General features: G+C 38.8%; 2 protein-coding genes across 3 annotated transcripts in view; both read left to right on the top strand.

The window, feature by feature from the left end:
* Window positions 1–2,790: 2,790 nt before the first annotated feature.
* On the top strand, window positions 2,791–3,655 carry LOC143845544 (uncharacterized). The gene has a single exon (XM_077353922.1). The coding sequence runs from the start codon at window positions 2,987–2,989 to the stop codon at window positions 3,467–3,469; it is 483 nt and encodes a 160-aa protein (XP_077210037.1). The 5' UTR covers window positions 2,791–2,986; the 3' UTR covers window positions 3,470–3,655.
* A 9,101-nt stretch (window positions 3,656–12,756) lies between these two features.
* Window positions 12,757–25,888, top strand: part of LOC143847221 (cyclin-like protein) — a 30,623-nt gene continuing 17,491 nt past the window's right edge. For both annotated transcript variants that reach the window (XM_077355972.1, XM_077355973.1), the window contains exons 1-3: window positions 12,757–13,107; window positions 13,992–14,040; window positions 23,760–24,206. In XM_077355972.1, coding sequence (XP_077212087.1) covers window positions 12,781–13,107; window positions 13,992–14,040; window positions 23,760–24,206 — 823 coding nt within the window. In that variant the 5' untranslated portion in view covers window positions 12,757–12,780. The remainder of the gene's footprint in view (window positions 13,108–13,991; window positions 14,041–23,759; window positions 24,207–25,888) is intronic.

A 25,888-nucleotide genomic window follows, 5' to 3' on the forward strand; every position in this document is an offset into this window, starting at 1 on the left:
AATTTTTATTAGTTCTAATAAAAATTTCATTCCAATTGGAGTGGAATCAGAATACGAAGTCGTGGGTTCTAGCATTTTCTCACCATCTACTTCTACCCCTTGATTCTGTTCTTTTTTGTAACCAAGCACCGGACTCAGGTGGAATCGAAATCAGATCCCAATTCCAGTGCCTGATTCGGGCAATCACAGGAGATAGCTACCATGTTACATATGGTAACAACAGAGTAAATAACAGAAGATCATTATTTCTCACTAGGCATCCAAAATCCTTGTTCTCTTTCCTTTTACCTTCCCCAGCCTGTAAATTACAGAAGATCACTATTTCTCATTAGGCATCAACATAAGTGCATTCTGTTGGATGACACTTGAAGGTTGAAGCTTAGATGTCTACCATGTTACATATGGTAACAAGAGTAACTGTTGTAATTTTGAATTTGGATTTTACCCTCACATGTTTTTTTTTTTTCTAATTAGTAAAGGATGTTATTATTATATTTTGATATCGACATAAGTGCATTTTCTGAGTTTTCATTAGAATCTTGAAGATTTGAGCTGTCTATGCTTATTCAATGGCAATCTCTAGTTGCAAAGAAGCTTTTTGCAAGAGGTGTAGATTTTATCTACTGCCCAAAAAGAGTAGTAGACAGTCTGGGGCGTACAGACCCGGCGCACGAAGCAGGAGGTATCCTACCTGTGTTCATTCCAAGAAGTCTGACATTACCCCTATGTTGAGTAAGGGGCTGGTGAGTTCAAACTTCACCTTGATGGGGGCATCGAGATGAAATCCTGGTCTTAGCAGAGGAGCAGGCTACCGGATCAATAAGGGCTCGGGGCTTAAGGAACTTTTTTTAGGAGGCACTATAGAAGCCTATAGAGGTCCGAGAGGTAGTCCTTCCTTGATTCGCTAAGGGGGCTGAACTGCACAATTTCGTGTTCAGAGCATTGTCTGAGTGCGAAGGTAAGCCTTTTGTTTGGTAGGTAAGCCGGGATTGAACCTCCAACCCCAAGGTTCAAAACCCGAGAATTTATATGATGGCTGGCTGGCTGTATAAACTCGTTTTCTTTTGTTTTTAAATACGGTACGGCCCACACCATAGGATGATGCAAACCATCCATTTGTTGGGCCGGAACGTAAATAGGTTATGCCCCAAAAAAACAGTTCCATAGGATGATCCTAACCCTCCGATCTATAGAGGGACTTCCCTATATAGATCGGAGACCTGCCCAGCAAATGGACGGTTTGGATCATCCTATGATGTAAGATGTGGTCCTCTACCATAATTTTTGAAAAAGAGAATTTATATGGTGGACGGCCGCCCATGCACGGTGCAGTCCAAAAATACAATTGGGCCCACGTTTTTTGGGCGGTCCAAACCATTCATTTGTTGGGAGCTGAGTGCTGACGAAGACAAGGTGTGCCAAGAAAAATCTTCTCCATGGGATGATATTAACACTAGGACTTGTTGAGGTTTAAAATGGACAGCACAACTAGGATCAACCAATGAAGAAGATTTTATGGGCACACCCTATCTAGGCCCAACAAATGAATGGTTTGGATCACCCAGATAACGTGGGCCCCAATGAATTTTTGGACTGCACATGCACACACTGTAGTCCACCATATAATTTCTGTTTGAAAAATACGGGCTCATATGATCACACGACTCACACCATGTAAAATGTATATGGTGTATATTTTTCAAAAAGTACAGTACTGACCACATCATGGAACAAACGTTAGTAGGTTGTCCCCCAAAAATCATTTCCATAGCATGATCCTAACCCTGCCATCTACAGAGGTTTCCATAATATAATATGCAGTTCCTCGACAGATCGGAGGGTTGGGATCATCCTACAGAAATTATTTTAAAGGTACAGCCTATCTACGGTGTGGCCCATCACATGGACGGTTTGGATCATCCTATAGTGTGGTCCTACTAGTACTTTTTGAAAAATACGACACTATAAGTGCTTACACCCATGGTTTTAAATTTCGGACCGGACGGAAACCGAAATGTTCCAAAATTCAATTTTTTGCCATTTACCAAATTTTGGATTTCGGTCAGAATTTTCGGTAATTTCGGTCAGAAATTTCAATTTTATTAGATTATTTATTAAAAAAAAGTAGTACAAAATTTCGGCCGAAATTATTTCGAAATTTGGGTCCGGATTTTGGAACCAAATTACGAAATTTTGGTTTTTGGTGGGGTCCGAAACGGTTACTGAAACCGAAATTTTAAACCATGTCTAGAGAATGGTTTTAAATTTCGGTTTCTAAATTTCGGGCTCAGCCAAAACCAAAATTCGGTAGAAAGCCCTGAAATGATTTTTTGGGGCGATATTTGGTAATCACGACCAAAATTCTGTAAAATATTAAAAAAAATACTTTCTCAAAATTTTAGACGAAAGGGAGATGATATTTTCACCCCCTGCATTACGCATGCGCCCCATTATTACGTGATTTGACGTCAAAAAGCATTAAAGTTGAGCGCATGAGTAATGCAGGGGTGAAAATATCATCTGTCAATTTCGGACATTTCGATTTCGGTCGAAATTTAAAACCATGCTTACACCACAGGCAATCCTTCGCCACTTGAGCTAAGGCTAAACTCCCTAGCCATCTCCTTGTAGTCAATAAAGCAGTCTGACATGGGTAGTTTCGTAGTTTCAAAAAGTATCCTATGTGCCTTGCCAAGACCAAACTCCAATAGAAAAAATAAAAGGGAGCTGGTAAATTCGCACCCACTGTGAGATGATTCGCACCCCTTTACACGTCAAAAAGCGTTGAAGGTGTGAATCATACTACAGTATGTACGAATATATCATTTCCCCAAAAAAACAAAGTTCGGAGCCGTGGTCAGACCCGATGGAAAAAGAGAAGAAACCCCCCACCAAAGCCCCTTCTTCTACACACAGAGAGAACGAGAGATAGAACAGTAGAGATATATATATATAGAGAGAGAGAGGGCTACCTTACCGTAAATCAATGGCAGATCTAGAGGACCATCCTAACTCAACCTGGGCCTCCCTTCTTCAAAAAGCTGTTCGCAAGAGAAGAACATGGGTAACCCTCTTCGTCCTCGTCTATGCTCTCCTCCTTTCTTCCACCTGGAACCTAATCAATTCAATCCTTTCCTGGTACTCCTCCACCAGCACCTCTTCCTCCTCTCCATGGCCCGCTCTCTACGCTTCTCTCCTTTTCGGCTTAGTCTTTGGCCTCCTATCCATGGCCACCGCTCTCGCCATCGCCGTTCCGGCCACCGTCGTTACGTGGATCACCGTCCTCGTTCTCCTCGCCTTCGCCGGAAAACCTCGCCGATCTCTCGTTTTAGAAGGCCGGAATATCACCGCTGATATTACTGGATTTGCGATCAAGATCCTTCTCAAAGAAGGAAATCTTGTTGCCGCTGTTTGCGCGATTCTCAGCTTTCTCGCCCTTGTTTATCGAAGGAGAGAAGAAGTTTTTTGACTCTCAAACCCTAATTTAGGGTTTGGTAATGAAAAATAGGAGTGAGGGATTTAGAGACTCCTCCTCCTCCTCCCTGATCTGATCTGATCTATTCTCTGTTGTTTTGTAAAATTAGTAATGTAATTTTGATTTTTTTTTTTTTGTAAGGGGACATTGGAAATGCCTAATTTTGTTGTTCTTATCATTTTTCTTATCTGCTTTTTTGACATTAAACTAGCTTCCTAGGGAAATGATATCAGAACAAGTGCGTTTTAATAATTGCACTAACTCATGTTGTATTTTATTGTTTAAAATAAATAATTTATATGATGCGTTGGGCATATAAACCCACATTTTTCAAAAAAACGGTACGGACCACATCATAGGATGATCCAAACCGTCCATTTGTTTGGGGCACAACTTATCATTTGATCCTAAAACCCTCCAATCTATAGAAGTTTCCATAATGTGCAATTCCTCTATAGATCGGAGGGTTAAGATCATCCTAATGAATTTTAGTGCATAACTTACTTACGTTGTGGTGCAGCAGATGGACGGTTTAGATCAGCCTATGGAGTGGTCCCTACAGTACTTTTAAAAAAATACTGGATAATACGCTCATTATTTTAGACATTAGACTCGGCTTCTTATTTTTGTTCAGGGGAGTGATACCAGCACAACTGTGTTTTAATAATTTCACTAGTCCATCTTGTCTTTTATTATTTAAAGTGCTGTAACAGATAACTACAGCTCTCACAAGCCCGTTAATTGCAAAGGAAAAGACGAGCTGGGTTGGTGCAGTTATTAAAACATGGTTATTTTTCCATTTTTGTTATTTTTTTCTTGTTTTGGTAAAACAAAATCCTCAGATTCCCGTTTCCTGGAGAAAATGGTTAGGTAGCAGTGCTTTTATGAAACATTCAGATTTCAGTGTACTATTCTCTTGAGGAGAAGAAATAAGGGTGACGTCTCTGTTAAGTGTTAAGCTTTGGTCCTAATTGGCAACGCAATAAAGGGTGTCATAACTTTACCCCCTTTCCTTCCCCGCCAACCCCTTCTAGTGTAAAATGAGCAGTCATGAAATGATTCCACTAAATGGGTTGCTGGGGAAGAAAATGGGGCCAATATATCATTTACCAGCAATAAATGAAGCTTATTACTACAAAAAAGGTCAGCTGATATTTCCACCCTCCTAATTAGCCACTACATACCATTTTGTTTATCATTTCTTGTCTATGACAAGCAAAAGATTTTAATTTTCACATAGTTTAGCAACATGTGCAAGCTAGGTGTGCAATTGCTAAAAAATGATATGGAATCAACCCTAACCTGAACCCGACCCAATTTTATGGTAAAATCTCAATCCGAATTCTCAAAATGAATTGAAATCAACCAAAACACGGCCCAATTTTATGGTAAAATCTCAACCCGAATTCTAAAAAATGTACCGGAATTGTTGGGGAATTCGGGTGAAAATCCGACCTCCGAAAGACATTGACATTTGGCGTCGAGATGGTCGTATGCCTCAGATAATCAAAGCTGTAACCGAAGGTACACATGTCATTTAGCACCTTGCCTAGAAGCCCTAATTTTATAAACCGTGCCCCGGCGTACATGTATTTTGTAAAAAAAAAAAAAAAAATAGAAAGTAGATGAGTTAGAAAAACCTCTTTCGATGCGGCGAGATGAGACACGGAGTATGTCATTCTCTTTAAGGTGAATTGTGCCTTTGTGGAAACTTATCCCGATGCAACAGATTACTGCCCACAATCACCCCTAAGATACAACAGCCCGACGCACCGTCGATCTCTAAGAACTTAACGATCCAAGAGATTCAAATCACACGAGCACTCAGATAGACCAACAAAATACGTAAAATAGATAGAAGAAGAGAAATAACTCTGTTCAAAATAAGAAACGAAGAACAAGAAAGAACAGAAAACTTATGTGTTTGTTTTTCGTAGTTATCTAAAATATAGAGATCTTTTTCTTTTTAGGACTCAAACATGCATGTTAAACATGCCCTTTAATGTAGTAAAGGCACCCTTTAAGGAAGAGCTGTTTAAATGACGTTACAGATGCGAAAAATTGCATCCCAAAAGCCACTTTACGCAAGAACGACGAAGTTATTCGTCAGAAAAACAAAGCTATTTACTCAAATAATGGCGACGTTATTTACCCAAGAGCCTCGAAGTTATTTTTCAAATAACCTAGAACGACGAAGTTAAGGGTGAGAACGGCGAAGGTGAGGCCAAACAAAAGGTAAATTTAGGGAAAGGGAAAAACTTTGGTTCACATGCACGGCCGGACAGCGCACAGTTATGGTATAGCCAAAAGCCTACCGAGTCCACTTAGTGGCTCATTCGCGAAGGCCCCCCTTTCTCCTCTTCTCATTCGTAAGGCTAGAGAAGTAGATAGCTATATAAGGCTATGAACCTTTTCCCCACCTTCCAATACAGGATTATTTGCCTTTGTGAAGGAATTGGGTAAACTCATTTTCTAAACCATTAAAATACTAACAAGAGGTAACGTGGCAGAGGGGAGGAGAGGTGGTAGAGCAGTTGAGAGAGCCCAAATTTTTTAGATGATAGAGAGAAAGAGAGATTTTCTCCCTCAAATCACCGGCGAGAAATTTTCTCCACATTTTTTCTCTATGCCAAAATAGGTTTTTTTGGTGTGTGGGAATCAGAATACCACCTAGCTCGGGCGCTATCATAATCCGCCCGGAATTCCGGTCGATATTCCCCCTAGTGATTCCTTTTGCACCGTGTAAGAGCAGCCAAATGCAGAAATTGGCTGGGACAGAATGAAATGCCGATTCCTCTTTCTGATTCCGGCAATCCAAACGCCCTATGGGAAATGTTATCAGCACAACCATTTTTTGATATTTGCACAAATACATCTTATCTTCTATTATTTAGAGAGCTGTCAAAGGTCATTACCGTTACAACTTACAAGCCAATGAAAATAGTAGAGATATGCTGCAGTCCTGAAATTCGAAAAGCATGGCTGTGCTGATAACATTTCCCTATATTAAATACCTTTTTTTTCGGGGTGATGATTTTTTGCCCCCCGCCGGCCTAGGATTATGCGCTCCCCCTTCTAGCGTGATTCGACGGCAACAAGCGTTAAAGTCTGCCCACAATTCACGTAAAAGTGGAGCTCATAATCCTATAGGGGGCGAAAAAATCATCTTTTTTTTTATTTCTGGCTTATACACTGTCAGAAATATCTTGAAAGTCGTGACATGCCTTGCAATCTTGGGGGAACGACCCTCGACTCAAATCCGATCCCTATGCAACCAATCCAAGGGCTTTCGTTTTCGGAGTGAGAGAGGAATCTTTTTCGAATCATCTTCGGTTTATGTATCTTCAGATTGAAAAGGATGGTTTTGTAAGCTTTCATCTCTTTGGCATCTGCAACCTTCTCTTTTCTGCTCCCAAATTACAGTCACTTCCGGATGACTCCATATAAAGACACTGAAAAATGATATTGCCACTCTTTAAATTAGTCACTGGAAGATGATATTGCCACTCGTAATGTATTGCATTTCCTACTTGTTACACTTGTTAACACAGAACAAGCTGACATGTGGGAATAAGTAGGCTGTGTTTGGATTGCAGGAATTTTGTGGAAAAGTTTTGAAAGGAAATTTTTTTGTAAACTTTCCTACTTTTTTTACACACAAAAAAATATGGGATTTGCTAAGGACCGTTGTGTGAGAAAGCAGCCACGTAGGCTCAGGGACCATCGGAGAAGGCATTTCGTGGGCTGCGTCTTGCATGAGAGAGCAGCCACATAGGCTCATTTTTCAACATATTTGTCTTATTCATTTAAGTCAACTGAGGTGGCTGCTCTCTCACAGCCACATAGGCTCACTTTTCAACATATTTTGTCTTAGTCATTTAATTCATTTGAGGTGGCTGCTCTCTCATGCAAGACCTGGCCTGTGAAATGCCTCCTGTGATGGTCCCTAGCAGATCCCTTTTACTTATTTTAACAACTAATTAGGGAATTGCAAAACAAAAAGAAAGAAGAGTCAATATCAAATGGAGTGTGTATATCATTGCCCAAAAAATAATATGCCAAACATTATTAGTAATTTATGTTGTTCGTAAGTAGATAAGTTTCTTTTATTAATTTAAAAATTCATCACGATAATTTTTTTTCTAGAACCTTACTAATTGTTTGGAATCAAGGAAACATTATGCAAATTAAAAGGTGCTCGCTAGGGTTTTGCCGGGTTGAAATTTTCCAATAAATTAGGGCAAAAATTTTCAATTTTGGGGAAAAATCCATGAAAAATAACTTCCAAACTTTGAATAATTGTGACAGACGATATGACTAGGCTTGCTTAGATTTAGGAAAATGTTTATTTCCATCTAGTGTAATGTAGATTTGTTTGAATTATTTAGGCACTAACATTTGGTATCAGAGCCATTGACCTTGGTAACATTATACAACCATATGCCTCTAATATGTAAGGCGTTCAGACATGCCTCCGCATTAAATGGAAAAAGGGTTCATAGTAAGGGTGTCTCCTCAAAATAATTTTTTTGACATACCTTCTTCTCTTAAGTTTCTCTACAGCCTCGCTAGAAAGGAAGATGTGGCAGTTCATCTTATAGCATTGAAATGTTCGGGGTTCTTACCTCGTTTCTTCTTGCCTTTACCTCTTGAAAACAATAAAAATAGGGAAATGATAAATTCACGCCTTTTCTTTACAAGGGATAGTGAGCTCCAATGTATATGATAATCAAGAACATTGAATCTTCCCACGTGAAGTACATCAGCCCCTTTCTAGTCATAGATACAATGGAGCTCGCTGTCCCAAGTAAAAACAGGGGTGGATATATCACTTCCCTATAAATATAGTACATGATATTTTGTGTGTAAGATTGAATATGGTCGATTAATAAATGGAATATAAAATAGTAAATAAATGAAATAAATGAGATGATCTACTTTAAATAAATATTTATCACGGATGACGTAATGAAATAAATCAAGTGTGAAGCAGATGGTAGGTGATTAAAGTTCGGGTGAAGTATATAAGATCAAATAAATAAGAACAAATAAAGAATAATAAGACAAATAATTAAAAAGATTTAATGTTTCCCCAATTCATGTGATTTGTTAGTCCGGTTGTTGGTGACAAATCCAACGCGAGCGGAGGAGAAATGAGATGGACCGTGACCGTGAAGGCCATGTACATATGAAGATTTTATTGAGGCCTGCGTGAGAGCAAGAAACAAAGTCTCCGGAGAAGAGATTTTTTCTCTTTTTATAGAGAATGGAAAAATTAACGCTTGGGGAGGAGAGATATTTTATTTTTCTTTAATGCTTCATTGGGCTGCACAAAAGCTCGGCAGCCATCGGAATTTGGTTTGGATTTGGCATGACATTCCACATTTGGTTGCCAAAATACACTGAACTCCCATTGATTCTCTTGGATTTCTCTCATGTAATAATTACTTGTCTCTTTCTTGTCCCCTTCTTCCAAAAGCAAATAATTATGGTTGAATTTTCTAGGGAATGATGCTCTCTCTCTCTCTCCCCCCTATATTGGTAATGTCACCCCCTACTTTTTCTCCCACTCTCCGAGTATTTGCTGCGCAACCAAACACTACTACACAATTTTCCGAGGTAGTTCTAGGCAAATCAAAAATGCTTGTCTCCTCCCTTGAGCAACTAAACACTACTACACAATTTTCCGAGGTAATTCTAGGCAAATCAAAATGCTTGTCTCCTCCCTTCTACTTCCTATTCCACTGCTCTCCGAGCGACTCCAAGCAACCAAACATAGCTAAGAGGGAAAATGGCATGTTTTGGGTTTCTAAAATATGTGTGACATATTGGAGAGAGAGAGAGAGAGAGAGATGTAGTAGTAGGGGTGCAACTCTGGTCGGGTTCAACCCCAAAAAAAGTCGTGTCAAATCGGGCTGGAGTTAGGTTGAGTTTTGCCATCCTGGGTTGAATTCGGGTCAGATCGGTTGGGGGTTTGGGCAACCTGATCCAAGTGAAGCCCGACATTTTTTATGAAATTTGTTTTTGTAAGCTTAAAAACTCAGGTTGGGTCTGGTCGGGTTGGAAAAAGGGTTCCTCATGTTGGCCTCGACCTGCCCGAGTTGCCCCCCTATGAGAGAGAGAGAGAGAGAGAGAGAGAGAGAGAGAGAGAGAGAGTTGAGTTGATTCGATTTCTTAGAGGTAAGAAAATATTTTTTAATTTAAAATAAAATTATTGTAGGATTAAAAAAGGAAATAGATATGTTGTTTAAAAATAATAATAAACACAAATATCTTTTTTTTTATGTATCTAAGTATTTTTTAAATTTAAGTTTTAAAAAATGCAATCATGTTAATTTTTTTTTAAACGCATACAAGTGACACAGAAAGGCAAATGTAAACACCTAAATTTAAAAAATCTTCAAAATAAAATAAAGATATTTCTTCTTACGGTAACATGATAACTCACCATATTTCACCCACTACCATTAATTTACACGTTCTCGTACTAAGTTATCAACTGACTTGGCAGAAGAACGGCACCATCCATCCGACTACTGCAGATACTCATCATGCTGTAAATCGATTACGACTTTATATTTACTATAGTTCAAAACAAGCAGGAACCTATCAACAATGTTGGAATCCGACTTTTCAGCTAGGTGTATTTCTGCATAAAATATTAGGAATCTATCCTACAACGAAAGTTTTTTTCATAGGTAAGCTGAGATTGAACCTCTGACCTGAAGGTTGAAGAATGACGTCTTTACCATTGAGGTAGAGGCTAAATCCCATACAACAATGAAAGTTATCCGTCCATTTGTTGCTGCTATGCGATCGAGGCTAAATATCCACACAATGCTACAAAAGCTTTCAAACAAAGCAAATGATTTTTCGCAATGGATAATAATGTGCCTTTTGTCATTTACCGATTAAGCTAGAGGCTCAACCCAGGTTTAGGATCATCCTATGTAGATGATCTGTGGGGTAACTTTTGACGTTGCAACCCAACAAATGAATTATTTAAAGGAACAATTACCAATGGGAGACAAAAATTAGGCGGAATTATCAACATGACCCATGCTTTTCAGAAATTATCAACGAGGGACAAAAGAGGTCTTGTCATTAAAAGCTTGACGAAAATGCCATTTCCTTAAGCAACATGTTTTGCTTTTCTACTTTTCCCTTTTCTCTCTTCTTCTCCTTTTTTTTTTTACTTTTTCATTTTCAACTTTGTTTTTTTACCTTACCTGTCATCTTCTTCATCATTTAGCCACCATTGGAGGCGGGAAAGCTCCAAAACTTGAAACGTGAGTTCATTCCCATCTATCCTCTATATCTAGGTTCTGTTTTAGGGTTTTGCATTTATCCTTCTCCCTTTCAATGGAGGATGAGGAAGATGAATCGTAGGGTACAAAGAAAAAAATGGTGAAAATGAACAAGAGAAAACAAAAACGGGAAGTAAATACGTGTTCAAAAGGGACTTGATAAGCACATTCGAAATTTGGTGACCCCATTTTGATACTGGATAACCCCAGCCCCAGAGACTTGAAAACCCCCATCCAAAACTCCAGTACCCTCGCCCAATTTTAAGGAACTTGATAAGCTCATTTGTAAATTGGTAACCCCATTTTGATACTAGATAACCCCAATCCCAAATACTTGAAAACCCCCTTCCAAAACTCTAGTACCCTCAGTCAATTTTCAGGGACTTGATAAGCCCATTCGGTAATTGGTAACTCCATTTTGATACTTGATAACCTCAATCCCAGAGACTTGAAAACCCTCTTCCAAAACTCCAGTACCGTCGGTCAATTTTTAAGGACATGATAAGCCCAGCCCATTCGGAAACTGGTAACCCCATTTTTTATATTAGATACCCCAATCCCAGAGACTTGAAAAAAAAAACCCTTCCAAAACTCCAGTTGCTTTGGCCAATTTTCAGGGACTTGATCACCCCATTTGGAAATTGGTAACCCAATTTTTTATATTAGATAACTCCAATCCTAGAGACTCGAAAACCCCCTTTCAAAACTCCTGTACCCTCTCAGCCAATTTTCAATCACTTGATAAGCCCATTCGAAAATTAGTAACCCTACTTTTGAGAGTTTCTAACCCCCCCTTCCAAAGAGCTAATAAACCCCTTCTGCTACAAAACCACCTGCCTATAGCAACTCTTCTAATGGCATTACAATTATGCTAATGATAGAAATAACAAAAGAAATGGATGTTGTTTTCATTAAATGTGCTTCATATATTACATCCCAATTTGTGTATTACAAAAAAAATTTAAGTAAATTAAAAAAATGTGTAGCCATCCATTCATATATTACATCAACTTTTTCTTATACAACCACTTGTCTTCCAAAAAGTGATTGAAGTCATCCATGCACTATCTCCATAACACACCCTAAAATACAAACCGCTTAAACCCTAAAAAAGATAACTCAGAAACAGAGGAATGAAATATAGTGCAAAACCCTAAAAAAAACAAAAACAAAACCTAGATACAGAGAGATAGATAGTAAGAACTGAACATTCAAGTTTTTCAAGATTTGCCAGCAACAATGATGGCTGAACAAGGAGGAAGATGACTAGTAGGGTAAAAAATCAAAACGGTGATAATGGAAAAGTAAAAGAAGAGGGAAGAAAGAAAAAACAAGGTCAAAAGGTGCTGTAAATGCCAAAGGGCATTTTCGTCCAGTTTTTACTGACAAGACCTTTTTTGTCCCTCGTTGATAATTTTTGAAAAGCATGGGTCCCGTTGATAATTTTGCCAAATGTTTGTCTCCCATTGATAATTGTTCCTTATTTAAATCATCTTGTCAAGTGGGTTCATTGTATGTTTTAAAAAAATGGGCGATGATATTTTCACTCCACCTACAGTACGCACACGCTCCCCTTATAACGTGATTTTGACGTCAAAAAGCGTTAAAGTGAAATTATCATCTCCTTTTAAAAAATACTAGACTTCACGTGGATCCTAACCCTCCGATTTGTAGAGGCTTCTATAATTTGCAGTCCTTATACAAGTTGGAGTGTTAGGATCATCCTATGGAGATGACCCAACAAATGTAAGGTTCGGATCATCCTGTGAAGTGGGCCCCACTGTACTTTCTAAAAAATACTGGACTTCACGCGCACTGACCCATATCAATTCGAGTGATACAAAGCTAAACACAAGCAATACCCAATCGAAACGAGCATACAACGTTTTTCATCTCTTCTATCTCTACCCTCTCTTTCGTTTTCACAACTTCCCTGTCCATCATAATACCCCTAACGAATAGAGAGAGAGAGAGAGAGAGAGAGAGAGAGAGAGAGAGATGGATGGTCGGTTCGCGAGACCCACGGGCGATTTTCAACAAAATCAGCAGAGACCTCCTCCTCCTCCTCCACCAGGGGGTTGGTACTCAGGTCCTCAGTTTCAGTACCAACAACCTTCCCCCAATTTCCCACCTACAAACCCTAACTGGGGTGATCATCAATCCTCTTATCCTTCACCCCACTTCCCACCACCCCCTTATCCTGCACCCCACCATCATTACCCTCCTCCTCCACCTCCCCACCATCTCAACCCTAACCCTAACCCTCATCTTCCTCCTCCTCCTCCTCAACAACAACAACAACAACCCTACCCTCACCCCAATCAGGTAATTTTTTCCTCCCCTTTCCTTTTTCGCTGTTTTATGAATTCATCCGTGCTTATCTAGGGTTTTATTTGTTCCTTTTCTTTTCAACACTTGGAAATAAAGATAATCAATGTTGGCTTTCCCCCCCCAAAGATTAATCAACCCCCCTTTAATTGTACTCATTTGATACTCTGTAGTGAAGATGCAATTTGAGAAGAAAATTGTGAAATGAAGTGCCCTCACGTGATCAGTTTTTTTAGCTAAAACAATGAGCTTAAGTAGAAACTAACTAGGGCTAAGAAAGTAGCACATATGGGAAAGTAACAATAATAGAAAAAGGCAATCACTCCCATATGTCTATCAACAATCTTGAACAATTGGCATTGCATTACTAGCTCATAGGATTTGGTGATGTCTTCCATTATACTCTTGTGGGATCATTTTACTATCTTATGCAAGTCTTATTGTTGCGACAAATTCTACTATCATGTAGGTTGTCCTAAAATATTTTCTGCTTAACTTGAATTGGTCTGATGAAATTTAATGTGGTAATCTAGAAATAGAGTGACCTTTTAATATTCCTCCCAACTTTCTCCATTTATAAGATCTTTATACGTCCAAAGTTCCAAACCTAATGAATTTAATATTCCTCCCAGGTTTCTTCATTTATAAAATCTTTATAAGTCCAAACTTCCAAACCTAATGAATTTAAAACAAAGGATCATTAGTTCTTATGGGGAACTGGGTACCTATATGTTGCATGAGCTCTGACATTAAGTAACGCTTTGATTCTTTTTCCAAATGACATGTTGAATAATGTGGAAGAAAGCAATTTTTAGTAGGTAGTTCTTTTCATCAATTGTATTCATGACCATTAATTTCTTTTTTTGCCTGGATCCTTGTAGTCATGGGACAATCCAAATTGGCCTCGCCATCAAGGTTGGGAACATCCAGGTTAGTATTGATTTTCAACTCCATTGTCCACTTGTTGCATTGTTTACAGAATTACATATCGATGTGATGCCATTTCTTTTCCATCTTTTTATTTAGATTACTTATTAATATTGGATGTCCTTTTATCTATCTATCTATTTTTTTAAAGAACTCGTCTGATTATTGGATGCACACTCTATGTACTGATGAATTTTGATTTTTCTTCACCGGAACTTAGAATCAGGCACCATTATTTTTCGACAGTGACTTTTCCAACATATTCATATCCGCTTTCTACTTTATATTAGTTTTACTAGTAGGGAGTCTCAGTTAAAATCATGATGTCACTTCTATGAGAAGTGCAATAAAGTTGTCTTGGTGACTTAGTTATGGGATCCAACTTGTTGGTGCCAAGTCAACCAACCACTTTGTATTTTATGTTTAATTGGCTAGTTTTGCCTACCATACGAGCCTAGTCTACTTGAAAAGCCTACTTGGCCCTTGGGATTTCAAGGCAATGCTCTAAAATCACGGATGTATCTTGCAAAGACGGCACACTTCTAACCCGTCGAATGTTACTATTCAATCTCGTTTGCGTGGGATGCCCGCCTATAAAGGGCTTAGCTTCAGGTGACGGACAAAGGCTGCAATTGCTATCCAAAAGTGATTCCGCCAATACTTGTCTTGCCGTATTATTTTAGGATAAAGTAGGCGGGAATCACTACCAAGTGTGCTTGGTGAGGAAAAGTTGTTAGAAGAGAGCTACAAAAGCTTAAGATCCCGGTTAACCAAACTAGTGCTCTTCAAGCTACCAAAAATAAATTGGTAAGACAAGTTGAAAAACTTACATGGCAACTACATCTGGAGAAATGTACCCGGACGGGGTTTTCACGTCGGCTAGCGTCATAGGTTTGCTCCCCATAGACGCGAGTTCGAGTCCCCTCGAAGTTACCGATGCACGTGGGTTATGGGTGATTGCATGCATCCATATGGATTAATCCCATCCTACAATGGGGTGGGGATATCCTATGTGATAAAAAAAAAAACTACGTCTGGAGAAATGCACGAAGGCTGATATGGAGGAAGCCAAAACATAATAAAATGCAAAACTAGAATTTGCTTTACATGAGGTGCAACTTTTGTTCCGGCAAATTAAAGTACTGTTGATAAAGAAGCAAGAGGCTGCAAAAGGGTCAGCTGAGCAAGTTATTGACACAACTCATATATGGAACAATGCATGCTCAGATGTTTGCAAAAGGACTACCAATGTTACCGGGTTCATGGTCCCACCCTCCGACCCGTGATCCGGGGTCGCACAACCCCAAACGTGGGTTGTTTGCTACCCGGATCGCCAAAAAATGGCAACCCGGGCTACCCGTGGGGAAGGAATAGATGCATAGAGAGAGAAAGGAAAGAAGGGGGAAAGAGACCAAAAGAACAACTCTCATTCTCAGCTTTAATCTAAGGAAGAAATAGAGAAGAGGTAAAGAGAATGACCCGAAACATATATTTTTTCGACAAAATCTTCAGTTGCATGTACACTATTGTAAAACATCCTTCCCTACTTCCTTGCTTTTGCACATAAAGAAAGAGCACTTCGGTGGACCAGGAATAGAGAGCTGCACAATAGTTTATTCGTTTGATCATGTTTTTATGTTTTTATTGTAAAACTAAAATTGGGTAGTTAATTTCTGTTTGCTTTATGTTAGTACTAATTTAGTGATATTTGGAGATCTTCAACTTTTATATATTATGGATTGGATTCGAACTGGAATTTTCTTTTTTAATATATATGAATGGCATACTTCTGTTGAGTTGAGTTGAGAATGGCATACTTCTTTTCAAAAAAAAAAAATGATGAATGGTATACATGAGGTTTTTGATTTTGTTTATTAAATTTATATAGTATGGACTATAGAATCATATTCTTGAAATTTTTTATGAAATTATATATCGAGAGTACTAGAGCGACCCGGATTAGCGCTCCAAACCAACCGGGGGTTGGGGTGGGGATGGGGGGTGGGGGTGGGTGCTCGTTGTTCTTATTCACTAAATAAAGCCTATTGGTTCTGATATCGTTCGGATCGACGATCGCAATCCTTAGGGTTGTGGAAGAAAAACACAAGAAGTAGAACTCTTGCTAAATGCTTAGAAAAGCTTTCTTTTTTTTAACCAAAAACTATCATCCCCTCTTTGCTCATTCTCATTGATATATTTGGAGATGCAAGAAGTAAATGAGATACATGGAAAATGACTTACCAATAACTTCTATACCTATTCTCAATACCCTATAATAACTTCTAGGACAATTTTCATGGCAATACCATTTCCTAAGTAGTCAAAGTACAAACCCAATAAGTCTTAACAAAGTCCCTATAAATCATTAAAGAAAGACTTAACTAACACATACTAAAAACTAGACATAGTAATTGCTTATCTAAATTCCCATGCAAAACCCAAGACCAAGTCAAACCACATGGATGTGCCACATGGATGACAAATGGCATTATCCTACGGTGCCACTTGGATATGCCACTGCATCATTCTCCCCCGGTTGAACGTCAACTCGTCCCTGAGTTGATCGGGCCATTTTCATGATATGGAATAAGATAAAAAATATTGAGAGTAGCTGAAACGCCATAATCTTCAGGTGATTGAACTCGAAACGAACCATCCGCATGATCTTGAAGTTCGCAAAACTTCCCTTGTTCAAGAAGACTCGTCCTCGAGTTTTGATGTGTTGAAGAATCTTAAACTCTTGATGAACAAATCCTACTACATAATTCCAAAGACGAATATAGAATATGTCTCCATCTTGAATATGCTTGAATTCATGAAAAAATGCTATAGCCTTCGATGTCGGATCGAATAAAAATGGATCAGTGTAATTGGATGAAAAAATCGATGTAATTCTTTTCCATTTACCCATCTCTTCAATATCCATTGGTTCACCTAATATGTTGTCCAATCCAATTCCTTTGGTGATGAATTCATTAAATTGTCGAAGAAGTTCCTTGTGCTCTTCATTAGCTTCAACATCAAGTAGAGCATAAGATATGCCATTACCCTTGGTCTCTTGATCAAATTTGTTCTCGTAAAGAAGATAGTTACTCTCCTTCACTTTCTTGAACCATGCAAGTTCAAAATTCATAGGCTTCATCTTGGTCTCAAGATTGACATTGCTGACTATCTCTTGTGCCATCACATTCTCACAACGCCCCTTATCAATGATAAGATTGCACAACTCTTCATTTGACATATATCCTTTATGAAAAACATTATGCGACAACCCGTGAGGATTTTCTTCTACTTTGGCTGTATTCATAGCATGCCGAATAACTAATACCTCGCTACGATTGTTCCAAATGATCTCATCACTCTCCTCATCATTGTAGTCATCAAAATGTGGTTGTTCATCTAGAACATTCAATACAACAGAAGTAGGGCATTCAATAAAGATATCCAATCGTATCTTTCCTTCAAACTCGGAAACCTCCTCCTTAAAGTTGGTGAAGCGTTGATGTAAAGGGGGATGTCTCGAAGAAGAACCGTCACTCTCTCCTTGGCGTTGGTGTGGCCGAGCGAAAGGGTTGACGTCCGACTCCAATCCATTGTTTTCCTCCACCTCATCTTGAGGCTCTTGAAGAGCTAACCTCTCGGTGAGGGTTTGGACTTGACGCCTCAATTCCTCAATCTCGATATCACGAAGATCCCTCTCTCGATTAGGAGCCTCTCATTCAATCGGACTTCGGCGACGTCAATTGGCCATTGAGAAACTTGAACTAGCGCAAATTTCTCGTTGGTAAGCACTAGCGTAGGATCGCCTCATGATCACCATCGTAAGGTTACACCTAGATGCTCTGATACAACTTTGATACCGTTCGGATCGACGATCGCAATCCTTAGGGTTGTGGAAGAAAAACACAAGAAGTAGAACTCTTGCTAAATGCTTAGAAAAGCTTTCTTTTTTTTAACCAAAAACTATCATCCCCTCTTTGCTCATTCTCATTGATATATTTGGAGATACAAGAAGTAAATGAGATACATGGAAAATGACTTACCAATAACTTCTATACCTATTCTCAATACCCTATAATAACTTCTAGGACAATTTTCATGCCAATATCATTTCCTAAGTAGTCAAATACAAACCCAATAAGTCTTAACAAAGTCCCTATAAATCATTAAAGAAAGACTTAACTAACACATACTAAAAACTAGACATAGTAATTGCTTATCTAAATTCCCATGCAAAACCCAAGACCAAGTCAAACCACATGGATGTGCCACATGGATGACAAATGGCATTATCCTACGGTGCCACTTGGATATGCCACTGCATCAGGTTCACTCCCTCCCTCCCTCAAGCAAAATGATGCTTTTACCTTAACTCTCTCAACAAATCAGCACATCTATCCTTTTTTCCTTCGAATTGCAACAGCCCTTCCACCATTCTCTTCTCCCCACCACCGGTTATTCTTGAGGGTTTCTATTCTTTGCCTTGCCGAGTACACCTGCAACAAACCATCCATTAGTCGCTTCTCTCAGCCAAAGAAACCTTGTCCATTTTTTGGTAAGCAAGTTGGGGTTAGGCGGATGCCGGCCAGATTTCATTAAAAAGAAAAGATTACATTACAATTTGATGAATTGTTTTCCATTACAATCTTCATGAATTAGTAAAAGGAGGTCAAAGAAGATGGAAGAAAGAGGGCTGTCCATCCCTTTGCCATGCCAGTTGGCTTTAAAGTGAAAGTCAGCAACTGTATTTGCTGCCCTCCAAGTATGGGTAACCTTCTAGTAGATGAATTGAAAAAGGTTTATCATAATTTCAGCAAGGAGGGAACGATCTTTCCAAGGGCTGGAGATCTCCAACAACCAATTTTGAATTTGATTCGATCCAAAGATGCCTCTTTCGATAATGCTAAGAAGACCAATACTTTGCATTTCTAGCAAGTAAATTTCTTACCATTGAAATGTTAAAATCCGAGAGATCTCTAATCTCCCCCCAAATAGGATCCAACTCGTTGTGCAGCTAATGATAATATGAGATGCAATAAACACAAACACACAAAGCGAGAAACAAAAGATTTGTGTGGTTCGGAAGCGTGCCTATGTCCATGGGAAAAGAGGGTTTTACTATCTCGATATTAGGGAAAGTGATCTCATCATTTATAATATCAACGACCAATTTTGAATTGGATTCCATCCAAATATGATGCGTGACTCTTTTGATAATGCTAAGAAGACAAATACTTTGCATTTCTAGCAATTAGATTTCTTACCTTCGAAATGTTGAAAACCAAGATATCTCTAATCTCCCTCTAAATAGGATCGGACTCGATGTGCAGCTAATGATAAGACGAGATGCCATAAACACAGACACACAAAGCAAGAAACAAAAGATTTATGTGGTTCAGATTCTGGACAAGTTTACAAGGGCTTACACATGGCCATAACTTTTACAAATCACCTTACATTGGGAAGTCTTGTGATACAAACTTTTCTTATTTAGAATTGAAAGGAAAGCCTCAGTATTCCGACTACATGGTTGAGGAAGAAAAAAAATGGGTCCGATTTACATGATCACGGAAGAAAAAGACGGGTTCGATAAATGCTTCATAGAGGGATGAGCAAGCTTTTTGTCTACCACCAAATTTATGGCTACTAGAAGAAGTGACTAAGAAATGTCTTCAATGGAAAGGACAACCATTCTTTACTTGTAGGTTGATCATTGCCGAAGAGTTCTAAGGATTTAATCTTGATCCCTAGACTCGATGGAGTCGTGTATTTTTTCAATCTAGAAAAAAATGATGGGGACCATCCTTCAATTAAAAAAAAAGACTACTTATGATAATGGTGCCTATTAGAAGTGTTTAGTGTTGTTCTTTACACTGGTGCATATTGGCCATATTGAGAATTTTAATGTTATCAAGCTGGGTTAGTAGTTTGTTTTAGTTAGGGTTCAGTTGGTCACTGTTCACTCGCATGCTATTAATTTTTATTTTCATGGGCTTTAAGTGGAGTTTCTAACCATTCAAAAAAAAAGTTAGAAGTTTCTAGAGTTAGGTTTTTAGTCATAAAAGAGTTCATATGTTGGTGTTTTAAGGCGAGGACTCCAGAAGTCATATGGGAGATCTATTTGTGCGTGTGTAAGCCTTAGGGCAAAGCATGATGGCGAGTTATGAATACAATTTTAGTTTGCTGTTTGTAACCTATGGATGCGATGTCCTTTTGTCTTGGTGTGATGCTTTGACAACCTTACAATGTGTTGCCCTAGGAAGAATATCACTGTGTTGCCCATTTATTCTTCTTCCTCTCTTCTATCTATGGTATTTAGATCTACTGTTATTTCTAGTTCTTGTTTTTCTTCTTTATCCATCTATTAGTTCTTCTATATCTTCATTTTTTAAATATATAAATCATGTAGGGTTTAGGGTTTCATTTCTAATCTGCCAATCAACTTGATCTAGGTTGTTGTACATTTTATTGCATTTGAATCATTTAAGTAACCTTAATCTCATTTTGTTTGCATCTTGGAATAGTAGATCTCTTATTTTGAACCATTGGATGCCATTACATTGCGTTGTTTAATTTTATCCACTAGATTCTCTTGCTGGGATTGGTGGCCTTTTGATAGATGAGTTCGCCACTGCATTAGGGGCTTTTTCTAGCCCTATTGGGGTTGCTGATTCTAATGAAGCTGAGGTGAGGGCAGTTTTACACAGAGTTAGGATGATTGAGCCGTCCCGTATAGATAGGGCGATTGTGGAGGTTATTAGATGGCTGAAGGGTGGCAGTTCGCCACCTTGGCGCTTTCTCCCTTTCATTGACGAGATCCTTGATAGGCTGTGAGATTCCAGTGTTACCTTCCGTCATGTTCGAAGGTCGGCAAACTTGGTGGCTGATAGGTTGGCTAGAGAAGGAGTTGTCAGAAGAGAGCTTGTCCTTTTTGATTTCCTCCCCCTATGATGGAGTTGTTTTTTGGCCCCTGTTGTTTTGTTTTCATTGTCTTGTATCTTTCTTGCTGACTTGCTCAGTCGGCTTTGTAAATCCTATCTTTTATGAATGATTTATTACCATTAAAAAAAAATAAAAATCCACTAGATTCTCCTTTTGAACTCTTCACCCATTCTTTTCATTTGAAGCTCATGAGCATGGTTTTAAATTTCCACTGAACCGACATGAAACAATCGAAATGTTTCCGTTTCCATCCCCACTGAAACGAAATCTAAATGGGTTCCTCCCTCATTATTTCTGTGGAAATTTCGACCGAAATGCATAAACAAAGGAGCAATGTCTTTTGTAAGCTATTTCACTTTACATTTTATTTCATTTCATTAATGTAGAGAATGATAGTTGGCAGACAACATTATTGGAGACAACATTATTGGACTGCACAACAAAGTAATCATATCTTATGCATGGGATGTCAAATCGACATGGGACCAGTAACACCTCGTACTCTATGTATGGGACCAGTACCACTTCATATCTCTATGCCTTATTGACAAAGAGTTGAGGTCTTTGGAGGGATGATTGGTCGTTCACTCGTTGTACTTTCTTATACTTCATTACATTGTATTTCTTTATTGACTTCATTATTCTAGATATGTGCGACAACACTAGGTGTTCGATTTGATTGAGCCATTCATTATGGATGGTTTTCTTGCTGGTGTGATGGTTTCTAAGTAAGAGGGTGAGCCTTGGCACAACGGTAAGGTTGCTCCATTGTGACCTGATGGTCACGGGTTCGAGTCATGGAAACAGCCTCTTTGCAAAGCAGGGGTAAGGCGCTGCGTACATCTAGCCTTCCCCAGACCTCGCAATGGCTGGACCCTCATGCACTGGGCCTAGGGGTGCAACTCGGGTCGGGTTGAGGCCAACCCTAACCCAACCCGAGATAGCATTCTCTCAACCATAACCCGAACCAACCCGAGCCTCGGGTTGAGGATGTCAACCCTAACCCAACCCGCCTCCAAATCGGGTCGGGTTGGGTTCGGGTCGAGTTGGGTTCATCTCGGGACAAATAGAAAAATACAAGGAAAAAAAGCACAATCCTAGAAAAACATGCAAAAACTAGAGGATAAAGGTCGGGTTCGGGTCGGATCAGGTTGCCAAGGCCTCAACCCTAACCCAACCCGAAATTAAATTGGGTTGGCTTTTCCCAACCCTAACCCAACCCAACTTGAGAAAATGCCAACCCAACCTGAGCCAAAATCGGGTTGAACCTGTCGGGTTCGGGTTGAGCCTGACCTAAGTTGCACCCCTAACTGGGCCGCCCTTTGTGATGGTTTCTAAGTATGTATTTCTACTTATTCTAGCATTTTCTGAAGTTTTATCTTAAAATTTTATCATTTGCATATGTTTCCATACGTTTCCGTGATTTGACAAGATTTCCACTGAAATTTTCAACCCAAACCAAAATATTTATGTTTTCGTACCCGACTGAAACCTAAATTTAAAACCTTGCATATGGGAAACCCTAATTTCGTTCAGAGCACGTCATATCTGTTACTTGAACCTCATTTCTTCCTGCATATTGCATCCATCAACTTAACATCAAACCCTAGACCACCTTCTACTTTTCTTCCCTTTTGCTCTTGCGCCAGTCAACCACTCAGGTATGTTGTCCAAATTCAGTGATGAAAGCATTAAAAGTTTGCTTGTTGAGAAGTCAATATGACATTTTACTTAGATTTTTGTCTGTGTATTTGATATTGTTGTCATAGTTGATGATATATAATCAGTTGGTGAGGTGAAATAAAAGCAATTCGGTCCTTCAGTATTAAGGATCTTGGACATTTGAGTCACTTAAAAATTGAAGTTTTTAATTTTCAAAAATAAAAATAAAATTTAACTTTTCAGGAATATGGAAGGTATTTTTATCTTACAATGGAAGGACACTTGATCTTCTAAAATGAACTTGTAACTTGGGAAACACACACACACACACACACACATCATGAGTTCTTATATGGTGTAGGCCGTATAGTCCAGTATTTTTTCAAAAGTGTATAGTCCAGTATTTTTCAAAAGGTACCGTACGGCTTACACCATAGGATGATCCAAACTGCCCATTTGATTGAAAGTAGAAACTACCAAGTATAATATAGCATAATATACCATGTAGGAAGACAAGTTATGTCTAATCAAAATTAAACTGTGAGGAGGCTCAAAATCTTCATGCTGTGTCTATCTGGGCCTCTAATACCCCATAATCCCATGTCCCTGTCTCATATAAGTGCCATATCCATGGTTGTTTTAAATTTCAAGTGTTGTTTTTAGCTTGTCACATTCTGGTATTCTAAGGTTATTTCTTGGGGATTGTGTACATGGGTATTACTTGATTCAGCAGTCACGTGTCTGTTTGGCCGAAAAGATAACGACAAGGATTGAAATTTCGGTTTTGGTGTTGGTCTCGGCCGGAATTTGGTAAAAAAAAAAAAAAAAAAAAAAAATATTTCTGCTTTTGCCGATTTTTTTCTGCAATTTCAGCAAAAAATGGAAATTTTGAAAAATATTTAAAAATAAACTTTGGCCAAAATCTGGGCCGACACCGAATCTTTATACTTGACCGAAATCCGAAATTTCCGTATTTTGGCCGAAATTTAAAACCATGGATAATGTGGTTTTTTATTTTTCATGGATTGCTTATTCTACTCTTTGTACTCCTTTCTACTCTGCTTCCAATAGACAAATGATATTTTTGCGTTTTCTTTTCTGGATCTCTGTAATGGCAGGTAGAAACATTCCCCATAATGAGGAAGATTGGGCTGCCAGGGCCAGAGCATGGGCAGCAGCTAAAGATGCTATGGAGAATCAATATACGCATTCACAGTTTACACCTGTTGACAGAAGGGAAGAGCATGTTTATCACGATCACTATCAGCAACCTGTTGACTCTCGTTTTACAGATATTCAACATTCCTCGCTTCCACCATTGAGCCACCAACAGTTGCCAATTTCTGTTGCAAATCCGCATCGACCACCATTGAATCATTTGCAAGAGTCCACATCCTTTAGCTCTGGAGAATCGTCTTTTTATGCTTCAGATGGGACCACGTCTTACACTGCTAGAGATGGTGCTTTTGCCGTGGATACAAATTCTATTCCTCCTCATGGAAATGTTGTTACAAGCTCATCCGTTTATCAGCAGGAGGTACCTTCTAGTTATTCTTCCATTCCAGGTAATGCTTCATTTGGCATATTCATTTGCGTGTGAAGCCTTGTGCTCAAACTTCTGTTATTGGACTTGGGTTTTTTTTAATGAATGGTTGTTATCGAACTTGGTTATCCTTATTAATTGTATCTTTTTTGAATTATGTTAGACCAGGTATAACTGATCTAAGCTTTTGGAAATTTAATTTGAACTGGATCTTTCTCCGTATCCGTTACTAAGTTCCACCTTTATGCTGTCTGGTTAGGATCTATATCTGTATTCATTCAAATTCTCCTTTTTCCTCATTGTTTTTATGGTTCTTGTTGATCGTCCTGATACTTTGTGTTTTTCTTGCCCAGTCTTTCAATTAGTAGGTTTAATAAAATATGATCAGGATTTTCCTTTGTTTGGGTTGTAATTACTTTTACGTTATTGCTATTCAATAACTATAAAGGGGTACTCTATTTCCAAATTTTAGACGAATAAGTTTGTGCTTCCTTCTTAATAATGGATGCTAAGTTATTTTTGTCGTCACTGAGTAAAATCTATTAATCTTGTATGTTCTCTTAAAAGTTTCTTTGCTTTATTGAGAATTAGAAGAATGGTGCTGAACTCTGAGTTGATTATACTTCCTCGATATTTGTGGTTATGTAAAGTTGTAAACTCTTCAGATCTTGTTTCCAGGGCCGAAAGTTTTGGTATGGTACTCAATGCATCAGGTGATACCTAAACTTGCCATGCATCTGATGAGCTCTAAGCTTTAAATTATATTGTTACCAAAGCTCATGCTTTTCCCATGGTTTAAAATCTAGAGTTCAATGTAAAGTGAGAAAAACATCAGTTTGAGGGGTCCAAAACTCTAATCTGAGCATATGAATCAAAAACTCGTTAGCCTCCCAATGGGCAAAATTACATAAAACCCAAAGGAGACTGCATAGATCAAGAATCTGCTCCTACACATCCGGTAATTTTTATTATAACCCGTTTGATAACATTACTAGAATCAGAGTCCACTACAAGAGGATCAGAAAATAGGCAAAGAAAGATTCAAATGGCCTCTAATAATCTTATGCTAGTTTCTATCTCTTGTCAGAGTCAACAGCATCAATCAGCCTCGCAAAATCAACTCAAAATTTACTATGATTTGCTAAAATCAGAAGGCTTTCGGTTGGAGAACATGTCTGTTTAATGCAAGCAGGACTAGGAGTCAGCACACATTTTTGGTCGTTGCCTGTTGGCCTCCCATGTATGAAGGTCCTTTTTGCTGTTTTTTTGGTGTTCAGTGGGTCTTTTCTCATTCTCAAAAGGCTTTATTCCAGAGTTGGTGGAAGCCCCATCTTACGAAGGTGGTCTCTTTCCTCTTTGCTGTGGTTCTTTGTGCAGTTGTTTTGGTTTTGTGGCAAAAGAGGAAGCAACACATGTTCAATGAGACTTGCTTTTCACTCAAATGTATGCTTTGGGAAGTTAAATTCTTGCTTGTGAGTTGGCCCCTTGGGAAAGATGACTTTGGGAAGTCTCTGACCTTTGACTTCTTCAGGAAATGGAAAGTGATATAGCAGACCATTTGGCAAAACGGTGGCAGAATGCTACGTTCCCATGGTTTCATCAAACTTGACTTTGATGGGTGCTCAGTAGGGACCCCTGGTCAGGCCAGAATAGGCGTGTTTAGAGGCTGTCAGAGAGATTTTATGGTTGTTTTTGGGTCACATT

The sequence above is a fragment of the Tasmannia lanceolata genome, unplaced genomic scaffold, assembly GCF_043159265.1.
Source record: "Tasmannia lanceolata isolate RefF3 unplaced genomic scaffold, GAP_Taslan_0.1 ptg000015l, whole genome shotgun sequence".
In the NCBI taxonomy this organism is placed as follows: Eukaryota; Viridiplantae; Streptophyta; class Magnoliopsida; order Canellales; family Winteraceae; genus Tasmannia; species Tasmannia lanceolata.

Coding starts and splice junctions, on each gene's coding strand:
- LOC143845544 (XM_077353922.1), top strand. CDS start 2,987: ATGGCAGATCTAGAGGACCATCCTAACTCAACCTGGGCCTCCCTTCTT.